The sequence below is a fragment of the Hippichthys cyanospilos genome, chromosome 17 (assembly GCF_059441005.1).
Source record: "Hippichthys cyanospilos isolate Australia breed blue-spotted pipefish chromosome 17, RoL_Hcya_1.0, whole genome shotgun sequence".
Classification (NCBI taxonomy): Eukaryota; Metazoa; Chordata; class Actinopteri; order Syngnathiformes; family Syngnathidae; genus Hippichthys; species Hippichthys cyanospilos.
Window position 1 is genome coordinate 4,678,895 of NC_142385.1, and position 27,884 is coordinate 4,706,778.

Consider the following 27,884-nt stretch of genomic DNA (forward strand, 5'->3'; position numbering starts at 1 on the left):
AATAAAAATTGCCTATGTTCAAAAATGTCCCTTCACACAACCCTCTCAAAAGAAAAAAAGAAATGATATATCATACATTGAATCCATAAACCATATTTCACATTTCAGCATATTCCACCATAATCCGCATAGTCTGTTTCTTCCTTTGGAAGGAATGGTCATTTCTAGATTTTGTTTGCTGTTGCTTTTATGTTTTTTTTTTTTTTTTTTTTTTTTTTTTGCTGGGGAGGCAAAGGGGGCGTGACTCCCTCCTTTCTAGTAGGGAGTGAAGCGACTGCACCCTCCTCTGTAAAGGCTAGCCTGCAACATCAAAGATGAAAAAAAAAAAGCTCCAATCAGTATCCAACGTAGATCCTGGATTTGTATTTTACAGGTTATCTTCTCTCTTTTGTGCAAACAAATCGATCCTCCCTTTTTTCTGCATAGCCTTCTTACAATATTTGTGGGTACTCTAAAACAAATACAAATTTTAAACACTATTGTTCATTGTTTGTACGCTATGTATGGTGAAATATTCAAGATGGTAAACTGATTATGTTGACGTTGATGCCAATTTTAAGTACATGATTTGACTTTTTTCACATGATTTTTTTTTCCTAAGTTGTCAGACCAGAACAGTACAATGTACTTATCTCATAAACTTGGCCCAGTGTTTTACATTATAATCGCTCACGTAAGCTTACTACTATAAATATAAATGCAAACAAATCTATTATAATGGTATTATGACAAATATATTAGTTATACATGAGCTGTTGTGCACACTAAATTACATGGTTGTTTTATCTCATTGGTCATTGATAAAGAACAATAACTTAATATTTACTGAAATGTAGAGCTATGGTACATTGAGAATAATTCCACATTGACACAACCCTTCAAGGCAGCTACAACAACAGTCTTCTAAAAAGGAGTTCACAATGATCAGAAAGATTCTTCGAGGCGATAAAGAAAAATATAAAAAAATATTATTAAAATGATTGATTGGGCATTTATTTTATTTTTAGTCAATAATGTTGTCGAAAAACTTAAGTCCGAATTTGGACATTTACCAGACCTGTTGCTAAAGTATTCTATTTACATTTTAAAGTAGTATAAGCTAAAATAAAAATATGAATTACATTTTCTTTTCAATACTATTTGGGCCAAGAATCAATGACTATATTTTCCAACAACATGTTACCACAGTCAGTTTATCAAAAATTGTACCACTATTTCCTAATTTATATTTAAATTTTCAACTACACATTGTGAATTACTTTGGCGGGGCTCAGTTGATTTTAAAGATTAGAATATTACCGTATGCGTTTCTCCGCTTAAAATCACTTATGTGGGAGGATAGTGCTAAAGGGAGGAGTGATTTGAAGAAAAAAAGAGAGGAAAGTTTAAAGTAATAAGGAGGAAAACACAGGCCACTGTTTTAATTAAGTAAATGAAGAGGAAATAATGGTTGCAATTAATGAAGGCTTTTAGCTAGCAGCTGCACTATAGGGGAGGAAGGGAGGTGTGCATGGGAGACACATGGGGAGGTGTGGTGGGCTCGTGATTGCCATTACCACACACATGTCAGCACTGCAGCGCTTAACTGCATAGACTTTTTGTGGAAGTCAAAATGCTGCATAAAGCAGCAACTATGCTGCAGTCAATGCAGGTACCAAGAAATGTACCAACATTAGGGCAAGGAATCATTTTTTCATTGTGGGGGCTACACAACTCATACTGACTGTGTAAAACCCTTCCATTTGTTCCAGTCAATCAAGAAGGAAAGATAAAGATAGTGTTAAAAATTTTTTGGCATTTCGACAAATTATATGTAAATGGTTAAAATTAAATGTAATTAAGGAACAAGACAATCTCATTAGGGTTAAATGGTATCCAGGTTTGATGAGTGTCCTATAAAAAGTTGACTGTACCTTTGCGTCTATGTTTCCTTCTTCTATCTTTTTTTCTTTATATCTCACAGCATATTGCATCAAGTACTGTAGATGGCTGTAACACACTGGAAGAAGGCTTTACCTAGACCCATGTAAAAAAAAGGAACAATAAAAAGCAGTACTTGTGGTTTTCCTCCATCCTCTGAGATATGCTTTATCGTTTTCATCAAAAAAGAATTTTCATCTTTGATGTTAGCTGCAAAGCTAGCTAAAAACAAACATTAAGGTTTGACTCCCCTTGCAAAAATGATCATGTGTGGAGGATTTCCCAGTCTCAGCTAAATTTCAAGCAAAAAAGCTTCAGGCCAATATATGCGTTTGGGGAGGTAGAGAATACAGCAGCTTCCCTTTTTCATTTACTGAAGTGGCAATGATTCACATTCAACATTAAAATTCAGTCACATCGAGGGAAAACACATTTCACGGGCATGACGATTCATCGGCAAACTAAGGGCTTGTGATATGTTCCTTGATGATTAATCAAGGCTATCTGTATATCACCGTCTTCTCATTACTGTATTGTATTATACATTCGGGTGGAGTGTCATGTGTTATTTAAAACAAAAGCATAATGCGTAATAATAAATGCATCAGACATACTAAATATTCAGAAAACACTCACCATAGTGCCCACGGTGTATGTGGCTGCAGGACCGATCGTATGGTGATATGGATCTGCTGTTGCATAGACTCTGCCATAACTGTTGTGGAAAAAAAACAGACAATGTAAATCAGAGGTGTCCAAACAACAGCTCAGAGTCATTTGTGGCCTGCCATTTATATTTTTGTACCCCCTATGGTAAAAATAAATTTGGACATGACCCACAATGCTATTCAAAAAGTAATAAAAAGGTTTTGACTGTAAGCATCTTTAAAAGTCATCTTTAACCCTTTCGCTCCCATTGGAACAATGCGTCCCTGCACTTTTGAAAAAATTGCAGTGGGTATAGGAATGGTAGCAATAAGATGAAATGTCATCCCTGTGGTTCATTACACACTTATCTACACATTCTAGTGGCTACTAGCAACTTTTCCATACGCAACGAGCCAGTTGTCAACAAGGTAGCTTGCCTTTGCCTTGCGTACAATTTCTTGTCAATTAACCTTGTAGTGCTGTGGAAATATATTGATAATATGTGCTACATATGTGTGTTACTATGGATTACATGTATTTGGAATTGTATTGGTATTTCTTGGTGGAAATGGAAGTGGGATTTCACAGACTTAGATGCCATACGTTTTTAGGGGAAAAAAAAGAAAAGAAAAATAACCGGTAGTGAAAGAGTTAAATGTTTTGACTTTCTGGGATTTTTAAAAGCTGCAAGCAAATCATTGAATTAGCATTTGATGAGTTAGCGGCCTGCTGATGAATGTTTGTTCATCCCGAACATATGTATTAATTATTGGTTCTTTGTGGAGGAAACTTCTGTTCTGTATATGTTGTCAATAGATTTAAAAAAAATAAATAAATAAGGAAAATAACTGAATCATAATTCACACATAAAATTACTAATTACTAATATCATCAAATCATGTTTATTTCAGTGTTCATATTCTTATTTAATTTTAAAATATTTTTTAAATATAGTCCCAGTGGTTTTTCCTGGTGAAAATGGAAGTGGGATTATTTAAAACTAATTTTCCAAGTCTAAAATATGCCATCCGTTTTATTTTTATTAAAAAAAAAAAAAGTAGTGAAAGGTTATGAGGATACCTTGACATAGCAATTTGTTAAAGTAACTACATCATACAGTGTGTACAGGGATTGCTTGCTTGGCTGATTTTACCATTTTTAATAGGTTAAAAAATGTAGCTTTTATGGCTTTCTATTTTTCTGTATGTATTTTTCACAAAGTAAAAAAGTTTGGACACCCATGTTGGAAACCGAAGCTTTTATCTATTTATTTATTTTCTTTGGATAATATTTTCATCTTCTTCCCTTCATTTGACTACTCTCTCTCCCCGAGGTGCGCCAGGGAAAATATGAGCTCAAGAATCATTCTGTTTTTGATTTGTGTCATTATCTTGTCACCTATATGTTCCCTTAAGGCATCTAGAGCCAACACCATATGGCAGGATTATTATACTTGGCCCAGAGCATCAGGTATTCCTATGATGGAGTATTGCCTCCGGTCTGCAGCATGCCAATTACTTCATGGTAATTTAATTAAACACATTATTTTTTTAAATAAAAGATTAGGTAGTGAGGCAATGTGACAATGAGACTCCACACAAGTGCCACTGAAAATACATACATATACAAGGTGATTGAAAAGTAACTATTTTGAAACACTTATAATTAATTATTTTGCAGCAATATTTCTCACATTTTTGGGGGGTATCTTCCGTGATGTATGCCAATTAAATCTGTATTCTTGTTTTATTTACAGATTGATTATTAGATTTGAAAGCCTACAAAAGTTGCTGGACATCTGAGCCTGCAGGAGAATGCCCAGCTTCTCTGATGGTTCAAGTTTTCTAATCAATACGAGCTGAGTTAAAAACTCAAAGTATTCAGTAAGTGTTATATAATGAAGATAGACTATTTAACAAACTGTACAGCGATAAACCAGAGCAATCACTGTCAAGTTTTGCAAAATGTTTATCTATCAGGCATAGCCTATACTCTCAGATCCCACTGTGCAAAAACTAGTGACAGAATTGTGAAAAAAAGAGCAATGTAGGTAATTTTTTAGAGATGTTAGGATTAGCACTACTTGGCTAATACTAACGCTACTGTACACTGCTGTGTCTTATTGAAATGGAATAGTTATGCACATCTAACAATGAATAAGACTTGTGAACTGAACTAAAAAAGAAAAACTTATTAAAGACCATTCCAGTGTGCGATGAGTAAGAAGGAAAATGAGGGAAAAGAGGCGTGAGTGAATGCTGATAATGGATTTAAACAAACATGCATACAGATAATCATTTATTGACACCAAAAGCACTACAATGTCCACTTTTTATAGTAATTAATGTAACCACTAACCGGTCTAGAAAAATAGAAAACGTTTTTTTACATGGATTTCAAAACATTTACGCTTAGGGACTGACTTCACTTCTGTTGGTATCTTCTATCTGTTGGTAACATCTAAATACTGCTTCACCATGTTTGCTTTGAACTCTGGGCTCCACTAATTGACTTGAGTCTGCAGATCTCAGAGCTCTACTAGCTTTATATTCAATCAGCATTTCCTAAATGTATTCAGAACTCATATCATTCAGTGATTTGTAGACCAGTAGCAGAAAGGACACTCTCGGCCGCAGTTCAACTTAGTCAGCGGATTTCAAGAGAAGAGCTGTGCTGATGGTGTAAGATGACGGTTTGACCTGAAAGACCTAAATAGAAGATAAGGGTCTGCTGGGAATCTCTGGCAGAGTCCGTGATCATAAGGAGTTTGAATAGAGGGGATAGGGGTGACACAGAGTTTGAATGAACCATGAGGAGGCCAAATGCCATAAATCGTTGGTTCTCTCTTTTGGTGGCAATCCTTGAACCTGTTGGTGTACACCGGCAGTAAACCGGTGCTTTAAGTAGATGATGGGTACCTGCAGGTCCATTTTATTTTATTTTTTTGTCGAAACAGTCAAGTGAACACAATCTCTCATCCAAAGTCAGCTGAAATGGGCAGCATTGGCAATGAAACAAACCCCAAAAAACTGTGAAAACCTGGAACATTTTCTCTAATTGCTAAGCTGCACCATATAACTAACTTTAGTAAGTAGACCAGTGGTCGGAAACCTTTAATATTCAGAGGCATTTTGACTCGATTTCTACGGCTATTCTTACAATAAATATGGAAACAGGGTGAGTGGGAGTGTGGTAGCGGATGGAATCAGTTGAGTGCTCGCAGCCAGTTAACCAAGGTTGATCCACATTATTTTCATTAAAAGAAGCAAGCAGACCGAACCAACGTCTGAATCCATTCATGTTCACCTACAGGGACATTAAGATGAGATTCATTCTGAGTTCAGAATTCTTCAAGCGCTCCAGTTTATATTGTTTACTTATCTGTGTTATCTGCTTTTAGTCTGGAAGGCCACGCTCCTTTTCCTGTTTAAATTCTCTGTTCGTCATTTAGCTTTTACAGGTGTTCGTGCGAGCCAAAGTTGTTACCTTCTTGGTTTCAAGAAAAAGAACTTGCAAACTGACCCAACATTTGAGTCCATCCTTGCTCACCCGCAGGGGGATCAAGATGACATTTATTTTGGGTTAAGTATTCTTCAAGCGCTTTAGTTTTTAATGCTCAGTTAAATTGTCCTTTGAAATTGTGTGCTTTTAATCTGGAATGGCGCGTTATATTTTAATTTCCTGTTTTTACCTTCCCAAAACAGATTGGCTGTCAGGTCACGTTTCATATCAAACACGTCTTATAGATGTCGCCCTATCGCAAAAATAATATGTGTCGCTTGTCACGCCCTCCATGCAGTCGAGCCGAACCAAGCATTGTTTATCTTCGCAAACCACGGAGAGCCGTACCATAAGGATGAAAGAGCCGCATGCAGTTCCGGAGCCGCAGGTTGCCGACCCCTGAAGTCGACTTTTAATGCTAAACGAAATTGGTTTTAATACAATGAATAAACATGTAGAAAGCGATTGCTTTCAGATTTAGGGTTGCCATACTAAGAGCATACTCCCTGCTGCAACCTAATGGCTTGATGGAGGTTTTTGCTAAGGAGGCAGTACATTCTGACATTATGACTTGTTCACCATACATAAAACTGTATGGGATCTTTGAGCTAGTACAAATCAAAGCGGCAATTTTATCAGATGGGAAAACATTAATTGTTTCCCTCTTCCTCCATCCCTAACCGCAAACTGTGAATTTGTGGATGTTAACTTTGATTAGGCAGAGTAAGATAATGGATTGGAAATGCCTTCTAATGACAATAAGCACGAGATGTGCGGCATTATGGCTCGTCGATTTTAACTGTGGTGCAAAGAAAGATCTATAATCTTTTACTCTACTTGCTCATGCTAAGGAATGGCCAAAGGGATGATGATGCACTCAGTGCTCCTCAACATCTAATACATAGTAAATCTATTGGATTGCGGTGAACCTCGATCTCATCTGTTGTGAAAAATTGCTTACTACTAAGAAGATGTTCAAACCTCTTTTATTTGATTAAATAAAAAATGTAGTTGGGAAATAGTTGGGATTGTGAAAAAAGGTGAATAAAACATACTCGTCATATTAGATTTGCTCATGAGTTTATGTACCATATGGGTATGTAATCACATGAGCACAACAATATATCACAAGGCACCACTTTCTGGCAGACACTGTTGTGCTTATAAGTTTACAAAGTCCTAGGGGAGGGCTGTACCATATGACCGAAAACTAGAACGCAATTTTCACCAGGCATTTCGGACCATATTATAATTAAAAAAAATAATAATGCAAGCACGTTCAACAAACATTTATTTTAAATTTTTATTTAGTATATTATAGTATGGCCTATTATTTCATATAATATGCTCAGGATGCAAGTCTATTAATTTATTAGTGGTTCATTATTACTGCCCTTTTTGGAAGTGAACAGAATAAGAATTTCACTGTGTGGTATTACTATTCATATGAAAATAAAGCTTGAATCTTGAAAAATGAATTCTGCAGAAAATATTTAAATAACAATAGTGTATACAGATTGTAAATCAGTTTTAACATAAACCTAACGGTCACGGCTGTACATATCTTGCTTAAGTGAACACATTCAATCTCAATGACGAATTCTTGCGTAAATTTGACGAGTCTAGGCATTCAATCCAAGGTATTTGTTTATTTTCAAGTGTTGGGGAAGAGGAGGGTCAAAAAAGAGCAGGCGCTGAGCGAGTTGAGTGGTTAGCAGTGGTGGATCGTCAAGGCCAGCAAGGCCTTCTCTGCTGGCCTAACATAACCTGACATCATTATCATAATAAACTTAACTCATAATTATTAATAGCTATAATGAAAATCAATTTCATTTCAAATCCCTTTTTACTAAATATATAGATATTAGATATATATTTTTATTTATAAAATAATTCTCCATATTCTGTTCTTTTTGTATCATATTATATCCATTTGGTGACGCTCCTTCTAGTGTTGTAGTTTACTTACAATTACTTTATTATATGTCCTGTATTATATACCGTGCTTTGATAATGCTCTTATGGTGTAAAAATGAAATATTAATCAAGTCCAGTTCTTCTCATCGAGAAAACATTTCACACCCCCCTTATTATTATCTATAAACACTGTATAAATATGCATAAAACTATACCCTTTTTAGCACTGACACAAGGAAAAAGCACTACAAAAAATATTTAAATAACTGTTTTTTTACAGCATTTATACAATTTAAAGATTTGTCTAAGCCAGTGGTGTCAAACATACAACACACGGGCCAGTTCAATCTGGCCTGAGCGATGACTGTTGTAAAGTATAAAAAAAGAGCTGACTTTTCTAATAAATGAACAACTTGAAATGTTTCATGATTATTAGTAATGTCAATGTTTTATGATTAATAGTGATATGCTTTTACTATTTTGGACCATAATAAATAAATGCTAATAAATTTGAAGTTGTTGGTTTAAAGTTATATGAATTTATCCCATGATTTTATTGCGGGCCTTTTAGCAAGCTCTGAGTTTGATCCAGGGGTGTACTATTTAATAAACACTGGTCTAGTCCCTTAGTCACTATATGAGGATAGCATTACTAGTGACACAATATTGTGATTATAATGTATTATGAGTTAATTTGGCATTTCCACAATACTAAGCACATCAAAGAAGTGACAATTTTGAAGAGAGAAATAATTTTTTCTGGTGGCTACCACCTCCAGTAGGTTCCCCAAGTTTGCAACTCCTAGTGCTCCTCTTAGTCAGTCTCCCAAGATTTATTTCCAGTCTATTCACCAGCACTGGCTTGGAACTAATCCCCAACCCCTAAGCCCATCTTTTTTCTCATTCCATCCCCCATACACTGATGCTACTAGACTGCTTTATTTGGATTCTTCTTTGCCTTTTCGACCCCCCCCACCCACCCCTCATTTGTTTGCTAAATGTAAAAAGGAGGCAAAAAATATATCTGGAGGAAAAAGATAAGAGGTTGCGTGGGTAAACTAGGTTTTTGTTCAATTCTGTGTTCAAGCAAGAGACCAGGATTCAAAAAGAGAAGGGGAGGATGCGGTAAGAGTGTTTGGAAAAAAATGGCTATTTTAATCAATAATTGAACTGGGATTGAAATGAGTTTTTGATGACCCCAATGAAAAAGCTTTAAACCAATTCTGAACTGTCTTTCTCAAAGTCATAAGTCACACATAGAATCAATTTTTTGCCCCTTCTGATGAAATAGGGTGAACGTTGCCAAATATGCAATGAATGTCTACAAATAAATCTGCTCATAAATCAAATAAAGCATCCTTTTTATCCTCAGCCGCAATCCACTGATTGTCGTGCCTAGATTACAGTCACATCTAATGTTCAGTCTGTCTATCTATCTATCTATCTATCTATCTATCTATCTATCTATCTATCTATCTATCTATCTATCTATCTATCTATCTATCTATCTATCTATCTGTCTGTCTATCTATGTATAAAACAGTGGAATGTTGCTTTTTATGAATTTATTTTTTATTAAATATCTATAAATGCATTAAATTGACCTGAATTTTACGTATATAGAATTATCTTTTATTGGAATGATATATCTCTAAAGAAAATGGCAAGAAATGTCTCAAAAGGGAATGGCATATGTAGAGTACTAATAAGTTCATTAAAATGTAGGTAAAATGACAACAACAAAGCTATTGCATCATACCCTATCTAACTGAGCTGTACCATACTGAATCGAATTGTAATCCCACTGAGTCAGTCCAAACCCAATTGTTGTACTTTCAAGTTAAACTGTCCTTGAAAGGAAGGGACTGTGTTACGTAGAAAAGAATTATCGTATTCCTCAGAGTACAAGTCAAGTTTTTTTTCCCCTCATTTTCAAGCCCCATATTACTGGAGTCGATTTGTAACCGCATAGTCATGTTCTGTTGGTTTTTGGTTGTGAGTTTACTTTGGAAGGTTAAGTTCTTTTCTGTTTGCATAGTTCTTGTTTCGGCTCCTCTCGTGTCACCCTGCGTTAGTCTGATTTGGTCCACCTGCGTTTACCTGCCCCTCGTGTGTCCACCAACCCGCTTCCCCTGCTTATTGTTTCCTTCCCAGCTGTTGCACGTCCGAGTAATTAGTGTGCGTGTGTGTGTGTGTGTGTGTGTGTGTGTGTGTGTGTGTGTGTATTTAAGGCCGGGCTTTGTTAGCTAGTTGTCGGATTCTAGTCGCATATCACCAGTCTCACATCACGTTGTAAATCCTTTGTTCCCGTGCCAGCCTGAGCGTCAGTGTTTCCTGTTCACCCACGCCACTGTATGTTTTGCAGTTTGGAGTTTTCGCCGTAATGTTTTCCCTAATTTTTGTTCTTGTCTGCCCATCACCAATAAATATGGGATACTGCACGCACTCCCTGCCTTGGAGTGCACCTGGGTTCACTACCCCTGAAATCACGCCGGTGTTTCTCCCTGCCATACCGTCCCATGACACGCAAAACTAAAAAAAGAGCTGTGTTTGAATAACCTTAAATCAAATGCAAAATAAGAAATATGTCATTTACAGGGCTTAAATTTAATATCTGTACAATGGGCCCCCTGTGTTACGAGATTAAACGCAGTTGGGTTTGTAAGGCGTATTCAGCATATGATGGGCAATCCAAACCTATGTTAAATAGCTAATGCATTTAGAACCCCACTTAAAAACTTCAAAATTGTACATACATATTAAAAATTGGTACCAAAATAGGATAGTAAGTACTACTTATATATAATACACATGTATAAAATCAGAAAATATCATAAATAAAAAATATGGAAAGGATTTATTTACCTTTGAGTGCCGCTTGTTATGGCCATATTCCCTAATAAGGGTTATCTCCAGCATCGTTTCCATATGAATCATCTTCTTACTTCTCTCTCTAACATCACTAGCAATCTTAGGACCGACCCATGGCTAACCCTTTCAACTTTGAATTAAGCAGTAAAATGCACTAAAAATACGGTTTTGAAAGCACTCACATTCGAACAAAGCTTTACCGTTCCGCCATTTTGAAACGAGTGAGGCCAACCAATAGCAGACCAGCATTGTAGTGACACATTGCATGGAGGCATTGAAATAAGTGCAATTACCTAAAAACGCCTGCAGATGGAGACAAAACAACATAAATACAGCCAACCCCCTAGAGTCATGACAGTTTTTTTGTCTCAAAACCAGGAAAATACCATAAAAAGGGGATGAAAAAGTCAGTATTCCACGTCGCAACATGAAAATAACGTAACCCAGGGACGCTGTAACGCAGGGATCCACTGTACCACTAATACGGCATAATATGCAACTGTTTTAGAGCGTTTGCACAGAACGTTGAAAAATCCACTTTCGTGAAGCGCCGCTTTATTGCCTCTTTGTTGTCAAGAACGAGGCTGCGTGTATCAAATCATCTCCGAAGGCCTCCATTTCAAATAAATTGGACGGGTCCAAAGATGACTACCCGTGGAAGAGTAATGAGGATGTTTGTGCAAATGACGGGTATTAAAGGGATGGTGTGTAAGATTTAGACTGTTTTTCATTACAGCCGGTGCTGCAGGTGCTACATTCCATAGCTATAACAAACATGGCCGCCTCTGGAGAAGTGCCACGCCCCATGTAATATAATTTAATGATAACTAGATGTACATTTATATTTAAAACATACTGTTTGTCATTAAGAACACATCCATTTGCAAGTTTTTGAAATTTGCAATCATTTATTTTATTCCTTTTTAATGAAAAACAGTCTAAATCTTAGCCACTGTCCCTTTAAGGAGAGGATGTCTGGGACTTAAATGGGGGGCACTATTTGTCGTGTCAGATAGTTATGATGAGTTTTAGGGCTTTTCGATAAATTTATATTCAGCTGTGTCAAAAAAATAAAGCAATGAATCTTCAAATCATTTTATTGTTGCAACATTAGTTTCAGCATTTGCGTCTGCATGTACATTGACACTAACGTTTTTGTAAAGTTCAAACCAAATTGAAATAAAAAAGTGGAGGTCGACTTATAAGCGAGGTCGGCTTGTACTTGTGAGAAAAACGTTCAAAACTCTTTTATCCGTTTTAGTTTGTCTGTTGTTTTCATAAAATTAGGCTTTTGTCCCTGATTATTATGTCAAAACTGAAGATTGAGATTTCAATTCTTCACTTAATTCCCTTGTTTTGAGAGAAATACGTTTACGGTTTTGGCACATTCATGTTTTAACTGTGCGCATCGTCTACTAATCCCTTATTTTCATACACATTGTTTACAATTTGAACCATTCTGCTGCTGGGAACTGAAAGGCGAGACCTGAAGTTTCTACTATTCTAACTATTGAAGTGATAGATGGTGGAAAAAAAGTAATTTGAGGGTCAGTGTCAAATTTAGAGAGTTGCAGTTCAGTTTGATTTGTGCACAATCTGGAGATGAAATGTAAAAAAAAAAAAAGTCTCCTAGCTCAGCCCATCCAGTCTATTTAAGACCTCTCTTATCTGACAATAAATAAAAGTGCCTCCCACCCTCTGACCCATCTCCTCTCAATTCCACCTCAGTGCTTAGACTTCCTTGTAAATCAAGGGTGTGTGAAAATAGAAGAGAAAGGAGAGAGGCGATACCCAACCGTCATAGAGACTAAACAAACTCAGAATGACAAAGAGGAAATATGTAAGTCGAGAAAATGAAAGGAAAGCAAATTAGTGTTGTGGAGGGAGATGCGTTCTCTCACCTGCAGTATACTTCTCCTTCAGTTCTTTTATACTATAAGTCTTTGGAGACAGCCATTCACTTTTCACCTCTATTGTATCTTACATTATCAGAGGTCTACAGCCCCCGACTGTGAACATTTCTTATCTGGCCTGACATGTTCTATCTCTGGAGGATAGTTCACAGAGCATATGTAACACACACACACACTTACACACACACACAGACACACACATCCATGAAAACAATTATCTGTTAGTGTAAGTCAAGTTTTCACAGATCTCATAGCTATTTTACTAGTGTAAAGCGCTTACATTATATGTTTTATATGACAGTCCAAATGCTCACTTCATTTGTTGCACCTTGACTCTAACAGCTAAGGGAAAAGTAATCATTCTTATATCCCATCAAGATTAGTTTCAAGTGTTAATGTATACCAAACAATATTGGTTAGCGAGAATAAGGACTATTATTCGGTTGTCACTTCAGCCAAAAGCGAAATAAGCAGTTGTTGTAGACTTTAGTAATTTTACTCCATATCTTACGATTGTTGTTGTAACTAGGGGTATCAAAATAACAGATTAAATGTGATCAATTAATTAGATCAGAGTTAAATCGCATTAATCACATTTTTATTCTTTAATTTTCAGTTTTTATGCTTCTGGCTTCTTTTGTTTGAGACTTTGTGGGTTATAAATCATAGGTCAAACCTGAAGTTATGGTTGCACGATTGTGGCCGAAATAATAATCACAATTATTTTCATTAATATTGAAATCACGATTATTAATCATGATTATTCATCATGTTTGGTCAAACATGTCTATTTATTGCCGTTTTTTTTTTTAACAAGCAGAATATAAACACAGCTTCAAGGTGTGATACTTTCAAAAACTAAAATAGATAGAGTAATTAATAATTAAAACACATGTCACCCAGGGCAACACAACTAATTTATTTGCTGAGTGCGAACCAATGAAAAAAATAAGCCTACTTAGAACCAAGCAAATTTTAATCAATTAGCAGTCAAAATGTCATTTTCAGTCATTTCAAACCGAATTTATTCTAATCGGATTTTTCAAAATGGGTCTCAATTGACAGCTAGCACTGTAAATATTAGGAATCAGGTGATGCTTGATTTGACTAGTAATCAAAAAAAGTGCTTGACTTTTTAAATGTTAATAACGCTGTGGATCAGCTGAACTAATTGTGGCAGGATCACGATTAAAACTCGATTCATTGTGCAGTCCAAAGGATTGTAAATGGATTTTAAAATCGATCTTAAAAAAGTCCTGTAAATAAATGAATGTTTTTTTTTTTTTAATAATAATTGAACGTAAACCATATAGAACGCAGAATTGCATGGGACCATACAGGAAAAATGGAGAATAACATACCTGTCACTATACGCAGCTGCAGCAGTAGCAGCTGGCTGGGCATATCTGTAAGCTGCATATCCGCCCTGAACAATAAGACAGCAAATAATATGAATAAAATGAAACAAATTACTTCACTCATTGGATTCCGTACTTTGACATTTTTTAACAACTTGTTCATTAAATAAAAAAGCTCATAGATGCACTTACATATATTTCTGCCCCATAGAATCCGTCCTGGTAGACCACACTGCTGCCCCCAAAAACAAACCAAACAAACAAAAACAAGCATAAGGATTTCTTTTCAATTAAAAAGAGGCACTTTGGGTTTTGGAAAGAAAAAAAAGTTAATAGTAATAGATGAGAAGCTACAGATAATGGATGGGTGGATATTTTGAGTAATATACTTTAAGTAGTGTCTGTGAAACATAAGTATTCAAATACAGCAGCACCTCATGTGCTCTTCAATTTTAGCTTCAAATTACAAGTATAAATATGATTTTAGGGTCTTGGTTTTCTTTTTTTAGTGGGGGAGGTTAGGACTGGGCAAAATTTCAATTTTCTCGATTATTATTTTTTTTGTTACCGACAATAATTTAGAAAATAATAACATTGCTATTCCGCTTTTGTTGCGGTGTGTTTGGCCCTCTTGAGTGATCACGGAAGCGGACGTGTTGCACGTGGAAAAGGCTGGGGAGGAATTGTCACATGCAGCAGGGGATGCCTAAAGCCAGCTGACAGACAGATGAGGTAACAAGCACAGAATTTCTTTGTTGTCATTGTATCGCTGGTAAACAACGAATTTAGCAGCATTTTACTGAAATAGTTGCGTTGGTATCCCAAGTGATACAACTTGCACTTCCAAAACAAAATCAAATAAATAAATAAATAAAAAGCAAAACTTGTTTAGAATTTTTGGTCATTTTTACCTATTTTCTTGAAAAAAAATAAGAGCGAAGTAAAAAAAAAAAAAAAAAAAAAAACATCTGAAAAAAAATCAAACTCTCAGAGAAAAAAAAAAAAAATCAAGGATTTTATTTTTGGGCAAAATCTCCCAGCCTTTGATGCAAGGAATTCCGAAATCAAATCATGCTAAATTCTTTTCAAGACATATAAAACCTCATTTAATGACTTTTGAAGAACTCTTGTGCTTGGCTGAATTGGCCAAACTCGATGAGGTAATTACATTGCAATGCAGATAATCATGACGTAAAATTGGAGAGTATGGAATTATGTTTTTTTTTTTTTTTTTTTTTTAACCATAGCGCTTACAAATGAAACCGGCTACGATTTTTTTTTTTTTTAAGGTGTGCTCAGTGATTTTTTTTTTGTGTCAAATCTACAGTACATCATCGTCAATGGAAAAAATCTTTGATGTTGGGTTGGAACCTCCAACAGCTTAATTTAGTGAAATCCACATTTTTTTTTTAAACAAATGCACTCTATTTATTCTTCAACATACTGTATGTCGCTGTTACTCTTAGAATTCACTGACCGGTCGAAAGTGTAAATGGCTTGCTCTGTTTTAACGATGCAACATTATCGGTTGAACAAACAGCCCCATACAAAATAATGAAAAATTTTAACAATAAATTAGTTGTTCTATCATTTCAACATGGTTACACTGCACGGCACAACTATCTCTGAAAAATGCCCCTTCCACACACAAAGCCTACCACATACACATGCACACCATCACTAGGTCTCGCTCTGACTGAGGTGGGCCCGTTGGAGTGTGCAGGGCAGGTCATAGCAGTTCATTCACAGCTGAATAAAGAGTGACACATTAGAAAAAAGAGAGACAAATTTGGCCATTTTGAAATCAAAGAGCAATTTTCCGCTCTATTAGAAAGTGGCCTTTTTGTTTTCCACTCACCACTCTCCCATTACTGCAGTGTGCGGTGTAATGTATGTGTGCATCTGTAAGTGTGTGTTTATTTGTACGTATGAATACTTTTGAATTACATTTATTCACCACGTGATCGTATGCATGTCACTCACGCTCCATAGGCTGGTATGGGTGGAGGGGGTGGTGCAGCACGGAACGTGTTATAGACAGCCCGGCCCCTGCCTCTCAAATGGGCCCCTCTGTAGGCCACTGCTGCTCCTGTTGTGGGGTATGGAAACCCTGTGACTAAGACAAAAATCACAGACGAAAACTGTTATGTGAAATTTGTGGCATAAATGTTTTTAAATCAACAGTGTTAAACAGGATGAGACTACAAAGTCCAGACTCTATATACACTACCTGATTTATGAAGCTAATATTTCCAGACAATTGTATCTTGTGGCTGTTATTATGTTGGGTTTTGTAAATGAGTTTGACATGACAGTTGTCATGATGGTGGTGTGAGAATCATTCATACGCTGTACTTTTAGCTGATAGTCTAAACAGGCAAAATGGCGGAAAGCATCCGTAACAGCCATTTTCTAAATTCTAACATATCCCTAAATGTCTCTAAAATCCTAAAAATTCTTCCTATTTAGCACTTAAAAATAGAAAAACATGTGCCTTATACAGACCATTTTTGCCTGTTTGGATTTTTGACCGAAAATGGCCTCTGTGCTTAGTAAAGGATTAAAGAAAATCCTCTTTTGTACACAGTTATTACCAGTGTACTATAGAAAAAAAAAATCATTGGGGCAATGGAATTGGAGCTAGACTTTCTAATATTTTCCTCATTTTCCGCATTTTTTTTTGTATGATCAGTTGTAAACCATCAGTCCATCCATCTGTTCGACTATCTGTACATCCATCTATCCATCCATACCAGCCACCCAAGCCCACCAATACATTGGAAAAAGCATTTTGGCGATGAAATTGGTGCTACATTTTCTAAAACTTCTAGAAATAATCCATCCATCCATCCATCCATCCATCCATCCATCCATCCATCCATCTATCTTATTTAAACATGTTTCTTAAGTTACAGTCAACAGAAAGGCTCTTGAAAAAAAGCAAGCAGGACTACAGCCTTCTGTTGCTGCTATAAGGCACTACATGTGGTCATATACAAACTTTTACAAAATGCTTTCTATTGCTCTCCATCATCCACCCGTCTTACTCTCTCAGGAGATGATGGACAACCACAACAATCTGCTGTTTCTGCCTCAGCCTATTCTAACGGGTGTGACAACAGCATTAATATGTCACGCAGCCAGCGAGCACTCTGTTGGTGATAAAGATCAATTTCCTCCCTCCACCTTCTTTACCCTGCTCTCTTAATAGTGGATGCCCTGATATTAATTCTACTTTGTGTGTATGTTCATGTGCCAGCGAGTGTTTGTGTGCTTATGCGAGGGTGTGAATAGCCGGTGTGGCATATCTGAATGGAATATGACGATGAGCTATGGCTTTGCATGCTACAGTGATGCTGTAACAACCCATGAATCATTGCAGGGCTCTTGCATGACATCCAATAGATCCATAAAATAAAAATGCAGTGGAAAAAAAAACCCTCAACAAAACATATGCATATGGATTCAAAACAACAATGCGTATATTTTGAAGCTTTGCCAATTCACTAAATTGCATTTTATAAAATACATTCTGAAGTTGATTGTTTTTTGGTATTTGTTTTCATTGATTTTATCCAAGTGTGGCACATAAATTGAAAAATAAAAGCATGTTTTTTTTCAATCTTATTAGAACAAATATGTTTTAAAGAGCTTTTTTTTAAATGTCTGCAGAATTGGCAGCCATATATTCAAAGTGCAATCTCTTGTGAGGGAAAGTAAGTAAAAACCAGTCAGCAGACTGTGGAAACAAAAGCATGAATGATGATTTGTAAATCAGAATCAGATAACGTGGTTTTAAGATTCTAAATGTTATAAGTCAACCCCTACCTACCAGGTACCATCCGTTTGCAATTTGGGGTACAATACAGATAATTTATATTGATATCTGTGCATTTATTACAAAGGAGGGGGGGAAATCTTACTTGCATTGAACCAAACCAAGCTTGAACCAAAGCAAACTGCATAGTTTGGTTCACATGGTTTTGCAGAGCGATTCTTTCTTCTCTCATTACAGCCACAAAGCGGGGGTAATTAAGATCATTGACCACATTTTGTGAAAACATTTTTTTCCATAAAGCAGAAAAGAGGCAGCCAGACGTCAAGCAATACTAAACATTCTATTTTCAGTGAATGTTTTCACTCGAGAACCACATGACATCATTCTAGATTGAATTATTGCAACACTGACTGTGACTGGTGGCTGGCCCAGGAGCAATGATGATACAGTGACATGAAAGCCATAATGGCATTCAAACTTGTACATTTTCCAGTGTGTGTTTAAAAGCCTTGAGATGCTCTTCTTGTATGTGTTTCATTTTGCATTTTAATTTGTTTTGTTCTTGAGAGCTGTGCTGCCAAGCAACTGCCACACAATGACACAAATCAAACCCAAAGCTAAGAAACAATCAGCTTTAAATTTCCTTTATTTTGCCTATTGTGCAGTATTTTCTTTCAAAACTACACAATCAATTATGAGCAAATTTCGAATCACAACCTCTATGATAACAGAAACTATGGGCTCTATACATATCTAGTGCAAGTCTGATGTAAGGCACGGTCTACATCTTTTAAGGGGGAATTAGACTAGCCTTATGTATTTTCATAAATGCAACTAGTTAACTATTTAACTGTAATGCACCTCTCCTGTGTGCTCGTGTGAAATTCAGACAGACGGCTGCTGTTTTTTGCATCATCACAACATCCATTTTCAGAAGTATTGATTGAGTTATAATTTTCTTTCGAAAACAGAAAATGTGTTTTTTCTGCCATTTCTAGCAGAAAATTCTCACTGGTCAAAAATTTGGTGGATCCGTAGTAGTGGCCATAATAATAATAATAACAATAATAATAATAATTATTATTATGACCGTATTTTCCGCACTATAAGGCACACCTAGAAGCCTTAATTTTTTTAAAAAGCTGATGGTGCGCTTTATAATCAGGTGCGCCTTATATATGGATCAGTATTGAGATTGGGATTCATAGATGGGGAATGAACTGATAAAGTAAGCTTTACCTGTTTCTTTTATGTGTTTGCAGTAGAACAAAGTTGGTCAGATAGACATTGAGTTATTATGCTATTGGGAGTTTAGAGTTATTATTTGAGGTATTATTGTTATTACTTAGAGTATTACTATATTGTAATTGAAAACGTTTTAAAATATGTCATTAATTGAGGGTGCGCCTTATAATCCGGTGCGTCTTATAGTGCGGAAAATACGGTATATATATTAACAACAACAACAACAAAATAATAATAATAATAATAATAATAATAATAATAATAATGCCGACTATTATTATTATTATTATTATTATTATGTGTCCAATACATTTTCTACAATGATTCCAAAAGTTCACACACTGCACACCATCATGTTTGAAAATGAAATGCAGAAGACATCAACCATCCACCACATGCCCTAATCCAATTCATCACTTTACACCAGCGGTGCCCAAACTGCGGCCCGTGGGTCGGATCCGGCCTGCTTGTGCATTTTACTCAACCCCCAGAGCGATGAAGACTTAAGCATGCTTGGAACATGACATTCTAGAAAGGGATATTTATATTTAGTTATGTGTGGCTTTCTGGAAAACAATAAACGTTCACGTTCAGACATATCTGCGATCACACTTTTTGCAACAAACTGACCCATCCATCGGAGAAGAAAAGAGTAATGTGGCCCTTGGATGAAAAAAATTGGGGACCCCTGCTACTTCGACGTGGTCTGCCACTTTCTTAAACTGCGATAGCAAAAAAACTCACAAACACACACAAAAGAAAAAGAAAATTAACATGAGCCTGGTCGCTCATACAACATGTTAAGATTCGATCAAATATGATCCTATTTTCAACCTGATAGAACAGAACAAAGAAAATTATTTTACTTTATTATTACAGTTAACGTGTCTTGGATAATTTGGGTTATGTGTATAAAATGTAACATCACATGTATTCTGAAGCAATATATTCAGTGGTATGTGAGAATGTGTGTCTGCACGCATGTGGAGGTCATCTGTCATTCTTCTGAATGGGATTTGCGCACAATAAACCTGTAGCCAAGCCTAGCAATGGAGATGGAGTGCACTGTCAGCCAGCCAGGATTTATGGAGGCCGATTCAGCTGATGGGTGCTGGGAAAAGCCGTCTGATAAAGGGTGATTAATCGTCCTTACATCCTGCTTTACATCCTGCTTTGCTCCCACCCCAAACTAGATTAAAAGCAGTCATAATTATTCGAGAAGACGTCCAGAACCCACACACTTTCACATCTATGGGGATAATCTTTAAGTCTAATTTTCATTACTAATGTAAAAACTGTTTTGAACACCCTGACTGTGCCTTCCTCAACTGCGCCTTTTTCTTTGCTTTCAATTTTAATATTAAATGCATTGCTTCCTCACACAAACTTTTATGTGAATTAACTGTGGTAAAAATCTTCCACCACCGCCAGAATGTCATGATCATTTCACTCCCTGGGAGTATGTTTTAATCGTAAATAAGTTTTCAAAGTGCAAACTTATATGTAAAAAGTTAAATTATGCTTCATTTATACAATTGAAACATGTAAGGTTTTTTATGCAATTTTCTGAAAGGTACAAGATGTAATCCTAATGGAACAGCAAATGTTTTTTGATTGCACATAGTTATTTGTAAACTGATTATCAGTGTTGGGCAAGTTACTTCAAAACTGTAATGCATTATCTCTTACTTATTACTGTCATTTTTTAAAGTAATTGGTTAAATTACAATATTACTGTATTTGAAATGTAAGTCATTATACTACTATTGCATTACTTTTATATTACTCTCACCACCATAACTGGAAGTATGGATTTGCCATTCTAAATGGAGTTCAATACGCTCATTACGCATCCAATAGAAAGTTGTCTTAACCAAAAAACAGTACAAATCATTTGATCTGTATTGTATTGTAAACTTTTAAACACAAATTACAAAATCTATTTTTGTATTTTAATGTTATTTTTTTATTTTAACTTAGCTTTACAGCATAGTGATGCTGTGTTTACGATGTAGGCAAAATCAATAATTTCAACGTTAATATTCAAATACAAGTTTAGTCGGCTAGGTTAGAAATACATTTGAAAAATTGATGGTTTCTGTGGAGCTAACATTAGCAGCTAGCCTACATCATTGTTAAGGTGTTTAACCTGCTGTCTAATGCTGCATGCACACCGAATGCGAATGAGACAAAAAAGTGGAGACTTTTGTATTATCAATGGAGTTCGTGCGAATGCGCGTCGGGCGACGCGATGGACGCGAATGGAGCGAGGCGAATGGCCGCGCGCCGTAATGAGAAGCGAAATTTCGCCTTTCGCGTGAAGTTAAATTTTTTTACTTTTTTCGCGTTTCGCGTCGCAACAGCCTATCAACTTTGGGAATATTCAATGGCTCACGCTGGGGGCAGGAATGAATCATGGCGGCCGCTTTGCGGTCACCGGGAGCGATCCAACATGGCCAGCTGAGCTTACAATACAAAACAGAGACAAGCAAGAGCACTCGCCTGGCTTGTAGAAAGGCGGAAGCGAGAACTTGGGACAACTGGTATGTGCAGTGTTTGCTTCACTTAACAGCTGTTGAACTGTAGCTACTGTGCTAAGCTAATGATAGCGCAGCATTGTCAGCACAATATTTAGCACGGTCTCGGCCACTCGATTGCGACATTGAAAGTTTTATTTTTTGGCAGGCGAGTATTGCCGGAAAGAATAAAGGTGCTGTCGGTAAAAATATTGGCTCTGTCACATCCCAGAAAAGTGAAATTTCTCAGCAATGCTCTTCTTTCCAGATCTACCATCACCGGGAGCTATCCAACACGGCCAGCTGAGTTTTCAATAAAAAACAGAGCCAAGCAAGAGCATTCACCTGGTCTGTAGAAAGGCGGAAGTGAGAACTTGCATTAACATGAGTTTTGTATGCTTCATCTTGATACACATTGACCAGAACTATTGATAGACTATTATAAATAGCAATTGTACAGTGAAAATTAGCGTTAGCTAATCATTATTGCGACTTGCGACAGGGATCTTGCTAACAAGGTTTTGCAATGTTGGTGAATCCACTGTGAAAAGCGTCAGCAGATCTCCCTTACAAATCTCCGAAGCTCTTGATGTCGAATGGCATTTCAGTGAGACAGTGCAATCTTCCGCGTGTTTTCTTTTTACTAACTTCCCGTTACTATGGCACCCCTCTAAATGGTTTGTCAAATTACTGGTCTTATTTGGCAAAGCGGACAGCTATTTAGGTGTCCATCTTGTGTACATATTGCCCATAGTCAATCTACCGTTTCATCTAAGGTGTTGTCGATCAGTAAGCAAATATTTATCTGGACTTTTCTCCTCCGATCTCCGATCTGTTTCTGGCAATTTTTTTTTTTGGGGGGGGGGCACCACTTTCAGGCTAAAAATGCATTGTAATGCGTTACTTTACTCTGATTTGTAACGACTACAGTACTACTATTTTTGTGTGTGTAATATATCACACTACCGCGTTACAGTAATAAGTAATGTTTTACAGTAATTACATTACCATTGTAATGCATTACTCACAACACTGCTTATTATAGCGTTTCAACACATATTTAAATCATATTTATTCATTAATGTGTTTTTTCTGTGCACAGATAACATCAATGACCTCTAGAAGGCATTCAAGACCTGGGATGACATAAAAACAAATGACTTGAGGTAAAAATAATAGATGCAAATATTTTCTAGAATTAAATTACTATATTGTTATCAAATTACTTTACAGCACAAAGTCATTGTGGAAAATAAGCAACTGATGCTACAGCAAGCATTCCTATACCTCTACAAAAGGAACAGTCAAACAAGCACAGCTAAAAGGTATAACTTAAAATCATATATACAATATATCATTTGCGGATTCAATCAATGATGTAATTAATTGATTGCTTGGTGAATGATGACATGATGAAAGATACTCGTTGACCAATTTTGCATTAAATTCAAAATATCCTCCAATCACGCTCAAGCAGATCAGATTGGCATAAAATTCATACCAATATTGTCATTGATGAATGAGGTCATAACTGTAAATGAAAAATGGTTATCATCTGACATACAAAAGAAAACGTTAAGGATTTTTAAGCACTGCATTTCACACAGATATATTTAACTTTGTTGCACCGCTGAAGTCAGCTAAGAAGTTTGATTAGCACAGAGATATTTTGAAATATATTGACTTAGCTCATAACATGGGTGAAGGATTTATCTTCCGCCTCTCTCCCCTATTTAATTGTCATTTATTGGCAGTTGTAAATATAGATACAAATCCATCTGAAGTTAACTCTTATTGGCTGATAATATCGGCATAAAAGGCGTCGCAGGTTTGATTGATGAGTGGAAGGAGGTATAAAATGAAAAGTGAAGAGGACAGCCAGACAAAGGCGTGACTGAGTTTCATCCTTTCTGAAATGTTGTGTTCCCTGATAAACTTTTTCTATTAATTTTGCTCTTGTCCTGAGAAGGAAGGAAGCATATGGTATCATTTAGGCTTGGCAAACTTTAGCAGTGCATTTAAGACCATTCAGCACATTAGCATTCTATAAATTAGCAAGTCAGACCGAATATATATGTATGAGTTGGACACATGATAGCGTAGAACAGTCCATTTAGAGGCCATTTCAAATTTAACACTCCCTCGAGCCAGCCACTGCTCCCACTTCAAGGCCATTGCTATTTTACCGGAGCTGAAAAAGTCAAGTTTCATCTCCATAAAATGCAATGACAGCCAAGTCAAGATCCACATAACTGTCATATCAGTCAGTTTCCAGTTTACATACAGTGAAACTTCAAATGTCAAACAAAATCCGTGGGACGACTCTGGTTGACCTCTAATTTATATATGGGGAAAACATGTCTCCAAAAAAATAAATAATGAATCTATTTGAGTGATCCAATATTTTTTCAACAATGCAAGATTTTTTACAGTTACATTTAAACATCCTTAACTGTCATCAAAGTGTAAAAATAAAACCATGGCTTAACTTCAATGAGTAAAACGCATTACCAACCATCAAAAGGTAAAAACAAGAAAACAAGCACTACAGCACTACAGCAAAAGAACTGTTAAAGTTCAACAAACCATTTAATACACTATAGGTCGATGTGCTAAAAATGTAAACTGACAAAAAAAATCAAAATCTCAGATTTTGTCTGCAACAAAGCAAATACATTTGGCAATGTTACATACCTGTATCTACACATTTTTTTTTAATTAGAAGTATATTGTGGTTATTGCAATGAAGGTTGTAAAAAATTGTAAAAAAATTACAACAAAAAACAAAAAAAATACAAGTAGTATCATGCTTGCAATATTTGTCAGAAAAATCACAATTATTTTTTCCTAACGTCATTCAGCCCTATGCCAGTGTTTTCTTCTCACCCACCCCTCAAAAATGTACTTTTCTGGTAGTGTTGAGTTCTAAATTGCAGTGAAGTGTCATTTATTAACATCTCCACAGTTCCCCAGAACACCTGACCACCTATGTTTGAAAAAAAAAAAATCCTCGCGGAAACACATTCAATTAATTTTTTTTTTTTGATGAAAAAAAAACACATTTGAACATTAACACTAATTTCTAACTATTCATTTTTTAAATGTACGATTACTGTGTTTTTATATGTAAGAAGCCATAAAATGTGCTACGGACCACAAATGGCCCCCAGGATGAATTTTAGACACCGCTGCAGTCATTGGTTCATTGTCACATGAGAACCTGCTTATGCTAATTGAAATTTCCTGTTTGCAGATTTAATGTGACCTGGATATTTCATGAATTCTTCCAGGGATGTCCTCATCATAGGAAATCCTGCATTGTTGGTGTCATAAAAATATCTCTACTGCAATGAAAACTCTCTAACCCAGGGAATGATTCAAACAAATCCAGAACAGGATCAGATGTATTGAAAATGGATAGATATTTCTGAAAATTGTCCTTTGAGATCCAGAAGAAATGTTGTGTCTGGATAAATTTTAATTTTTAATATCAGCTGTATTAAACTTTTTTTTACAGGACTGATAGGTGCTATGCCTTCACCGCATTCAACCGCACGCTCCTTTGCTTTTTCAAATTTATGCTCCATTTCTTGCTTTATATGTTACACTTATCCTTATATACCAGATTGTTCCATGATGTGCTTGTCGTTTGTGTGGAATTATGGGACTAAATGAATGATTACCCTGTTTGTACGGGGAGGAGGTCATCCCTTCATGCTCTGTTGCTTGTTTGGGTTGGTGGATTAAGGGATAGATGTACACTACTGGGATAGGGGGAAAAAGTAGGGAGAAGGGAGGGAGTGCGGGCGAAATAAAAAAGATGGATGGCCTCGCTCTGTCAGAACGGTTATTTAGAGGGGTGCTGTAAACCTGTCTAGAAATGAACAGATTTCAGACTAATGAGCAAAAAGGAGTACAGTTATGGTGAGCGAACAGTCTCGGCACGTGGAACCAAGCCGCTATTTCAAACTGCACTTACACAAATAAGTCTGTGCAGCCACACATGCACCTCTATGGAAATCAGTCATCTGCTTTATACAGTAAGTCCAGTTCATATAGTCAGACATGTCCTTCATGGAACACAGATACAGTTTAAAAGTTCATACAGTATATAAAAAACATTTTTTATGCTTCAAAGTTGCTTCCCCGAGCTTTTTCCTACCTGCATAAAATTCAGGCCCGTACACTGCTCCAACCACTGGATTCAGCTTCCAGCCTGTAAAAAACACATTATTTTTTTTTAAATTAGGTTTGGGGTTCCAATCTTGACTCATGTTTTCATATAAGGTTTAGTTTGTTACTCCATGCTTGTGAGGGTTTCTCCTGGTACTACGGCTTCCTCCAACATTTCAAAATTGAAATTTTAGGCATTGAAGACATTGTTCAGAGGTGGAAGGGTAAATGGTGGTTTGTCTACTGTATGTGTGTCCTACCAAAGTCAGTTGAGAAATAAAACTGTCAGAATAATTGCTACATTCACTCATTGTTAATGAGAAAAATGGACATTTTTGTATTTTTTATTGGAAAAACTGACATTTTTCAACATTAGGGCACAATGATGTATCATTCAGACAACGCCACATCTGGTTGCTCAAAGCTACGTTTTTTTTTTTTTTTTTTCCCGTTTTTAACCCCAAAACTCACCAACAGTGATAGTTTCATGGCAAGGTTTGTAATCTGGAAAAATGTGTTAATGTGATTGATTGACCCACTAACATTGTGTGTAGCAAAGCTAATGAGAATAACCAGTTAAAGAAAATTACTGGATGAATGCTAATAATAATAATGATGATGAGTACATTTAATACATACATTAAAAAAAGTGCATACCAAACACTATGTCCTGGTACTCACGTGAGGAAACCCCCAAAATATTATATGTACACCTGCATGTGACCATCCAAGCTTGTGGTGTACTCCCATGTTGCCTCAGTTGTTTTAAGGGACAAATGATCAATTCCTTTTAAATGCGATTAATCAACAATCAATTCCACTAAATCAATGTACTTTTTAATTTTTTTTTTATGATCATTTAATTCGTTAATGTGGATCCAATCAACAAAGAAGTAGGATATATCCAGAATTAGTGAGATGCAAATTCATGGTCTGCCATCAAATATTGTAATCTGCCTATCAACAAAGTACTGGATAAAGAAGCACAAATATGGTACTCCGTGATTAGTGTCTTGTAAACCAAGTGACATTATCAGCACAAGTTATTTCTTTTCTTTTCTTTTATTGCAGAGGAGATGTTGTATATTCATTTACCTTTCCAGCTCCCCTTTTCTTTCTGTGCTTCTTTCATTTTGCCATTAGCTTCTGTCTGCACTTTGCTATTTGCTTGATATTTCAAACTACATTCTCTATGACAAATATAGATTTTGCATCCTCTATAGTCTATAACAAATATGCAATTCATTCATCCAAAGTAAAAGCTTGATGCGGCTTCAGTTTTTGCTTCATTTCTATTCCAAAAGAGAATTTACTCGCGGCACTTGGGTTTTCCTCGCTTTCTGATGAATTGCCAAGTCTCTTGGTTTGTGTTTGCAACCATTAAACACCACCTGGCACTAATTCAAAAAACAAATGACCAAACACACAAAGATACAAGTAAAGGTTACAACTTACCGTTTGCGTAAGGGTTTGCCACTTTTTTGTTGGTCATTACTCTTGCTGTGGCATTATTGACCTGTCAGCAGGCAGGCAGAACTTAGCATTAGGCAAGTGGACATACAGTATGTACCTCATCATACCCACGCTCCATGCTGTATTTTTGAAGTCAGGCCACATGCAGTCAAGTCAGCAGTTAGATTTGCTATACATCCATTTCATGTAGAAGGAAAAAAAATGTCAAGGGCTGCACATAGACAAGGCATAAAAAACAGACGGCTATACAAAATGTAATCATCAAACTTAGTAAAATATGTCAAACTTTAGTATCTTGCAAATCTATTTTCAGAGTTATTTTGCAACGGAAAAATTCCAAATTATTTTAACAATACCAAATCCGTCAGTTATTCAGAAGCCACACTTCTGAGGACAGGATTTGATCTTTGGGTACGAAATTGCATCTTTATACAAGCTATTGGAAAGGCAGGCACATGGTATCACCGCTGTAAATATCGATGACTATTATAGTGGTGATTATTTTCACTCCTGTAAGCATTTTGGAACTACGTAGAAAAAGAAAAAAAATCATTACAGAACGTCTTCTATT

General features: G+C 36.1%; 1 protein-coding gene across 2 annotated transcripts in view; it reads right to left on the reverse strand.

The window, feature by feature from the left end:
* Positions 1 to 209: 209 nt before the first annotated feature.
* rbfox3a (RNA binding fox-1 homolog 3a) overlaps positions 210 to 27,884 on the reverse strand; it is a 484,791-nt gene continuing 457,116 nt past the window's right edge. Inside the window, exons 14-20 of one of the 2 annotated variants that reach the window (XM_088438810.1) lie at positions 27,296 to 27,356; positions 25,830 to 25,883; positions 16,112 to 16,244; positions 14,321 to 14,363; positions 14,132 to 14,196; positions 2,557 to 2,635; positions 210 to 300 (exon numbers count right to left, since the gene is read on the reverse strand). In XM_088438810.1, the coding sequence (XP_088294936.1) occupies positions 256 to 300; positions 2,557 to 2,635; positions 14,132 to 14,196; positions 14,321 to 14,363; positions 16,112 to 16,244; positions 25,830 to 25,883; positions 27,296 to 27,356 (480 nt within the window). In that variant the 3' untranslated portion in view covers positions 210 to 255. The remainder of the gene's footprint in view (positions 301 to 2,556; positions 2,636 to 14,131; positions 14,197 to 14,320; positions 14,364 to 16,111; positions 16,245 to 25,829; positions 25,884 to 27,295; positions 27,357 to 27,884) is intronic. The other variant, XM_088438809.1, reaches the window with a different exon arrangement.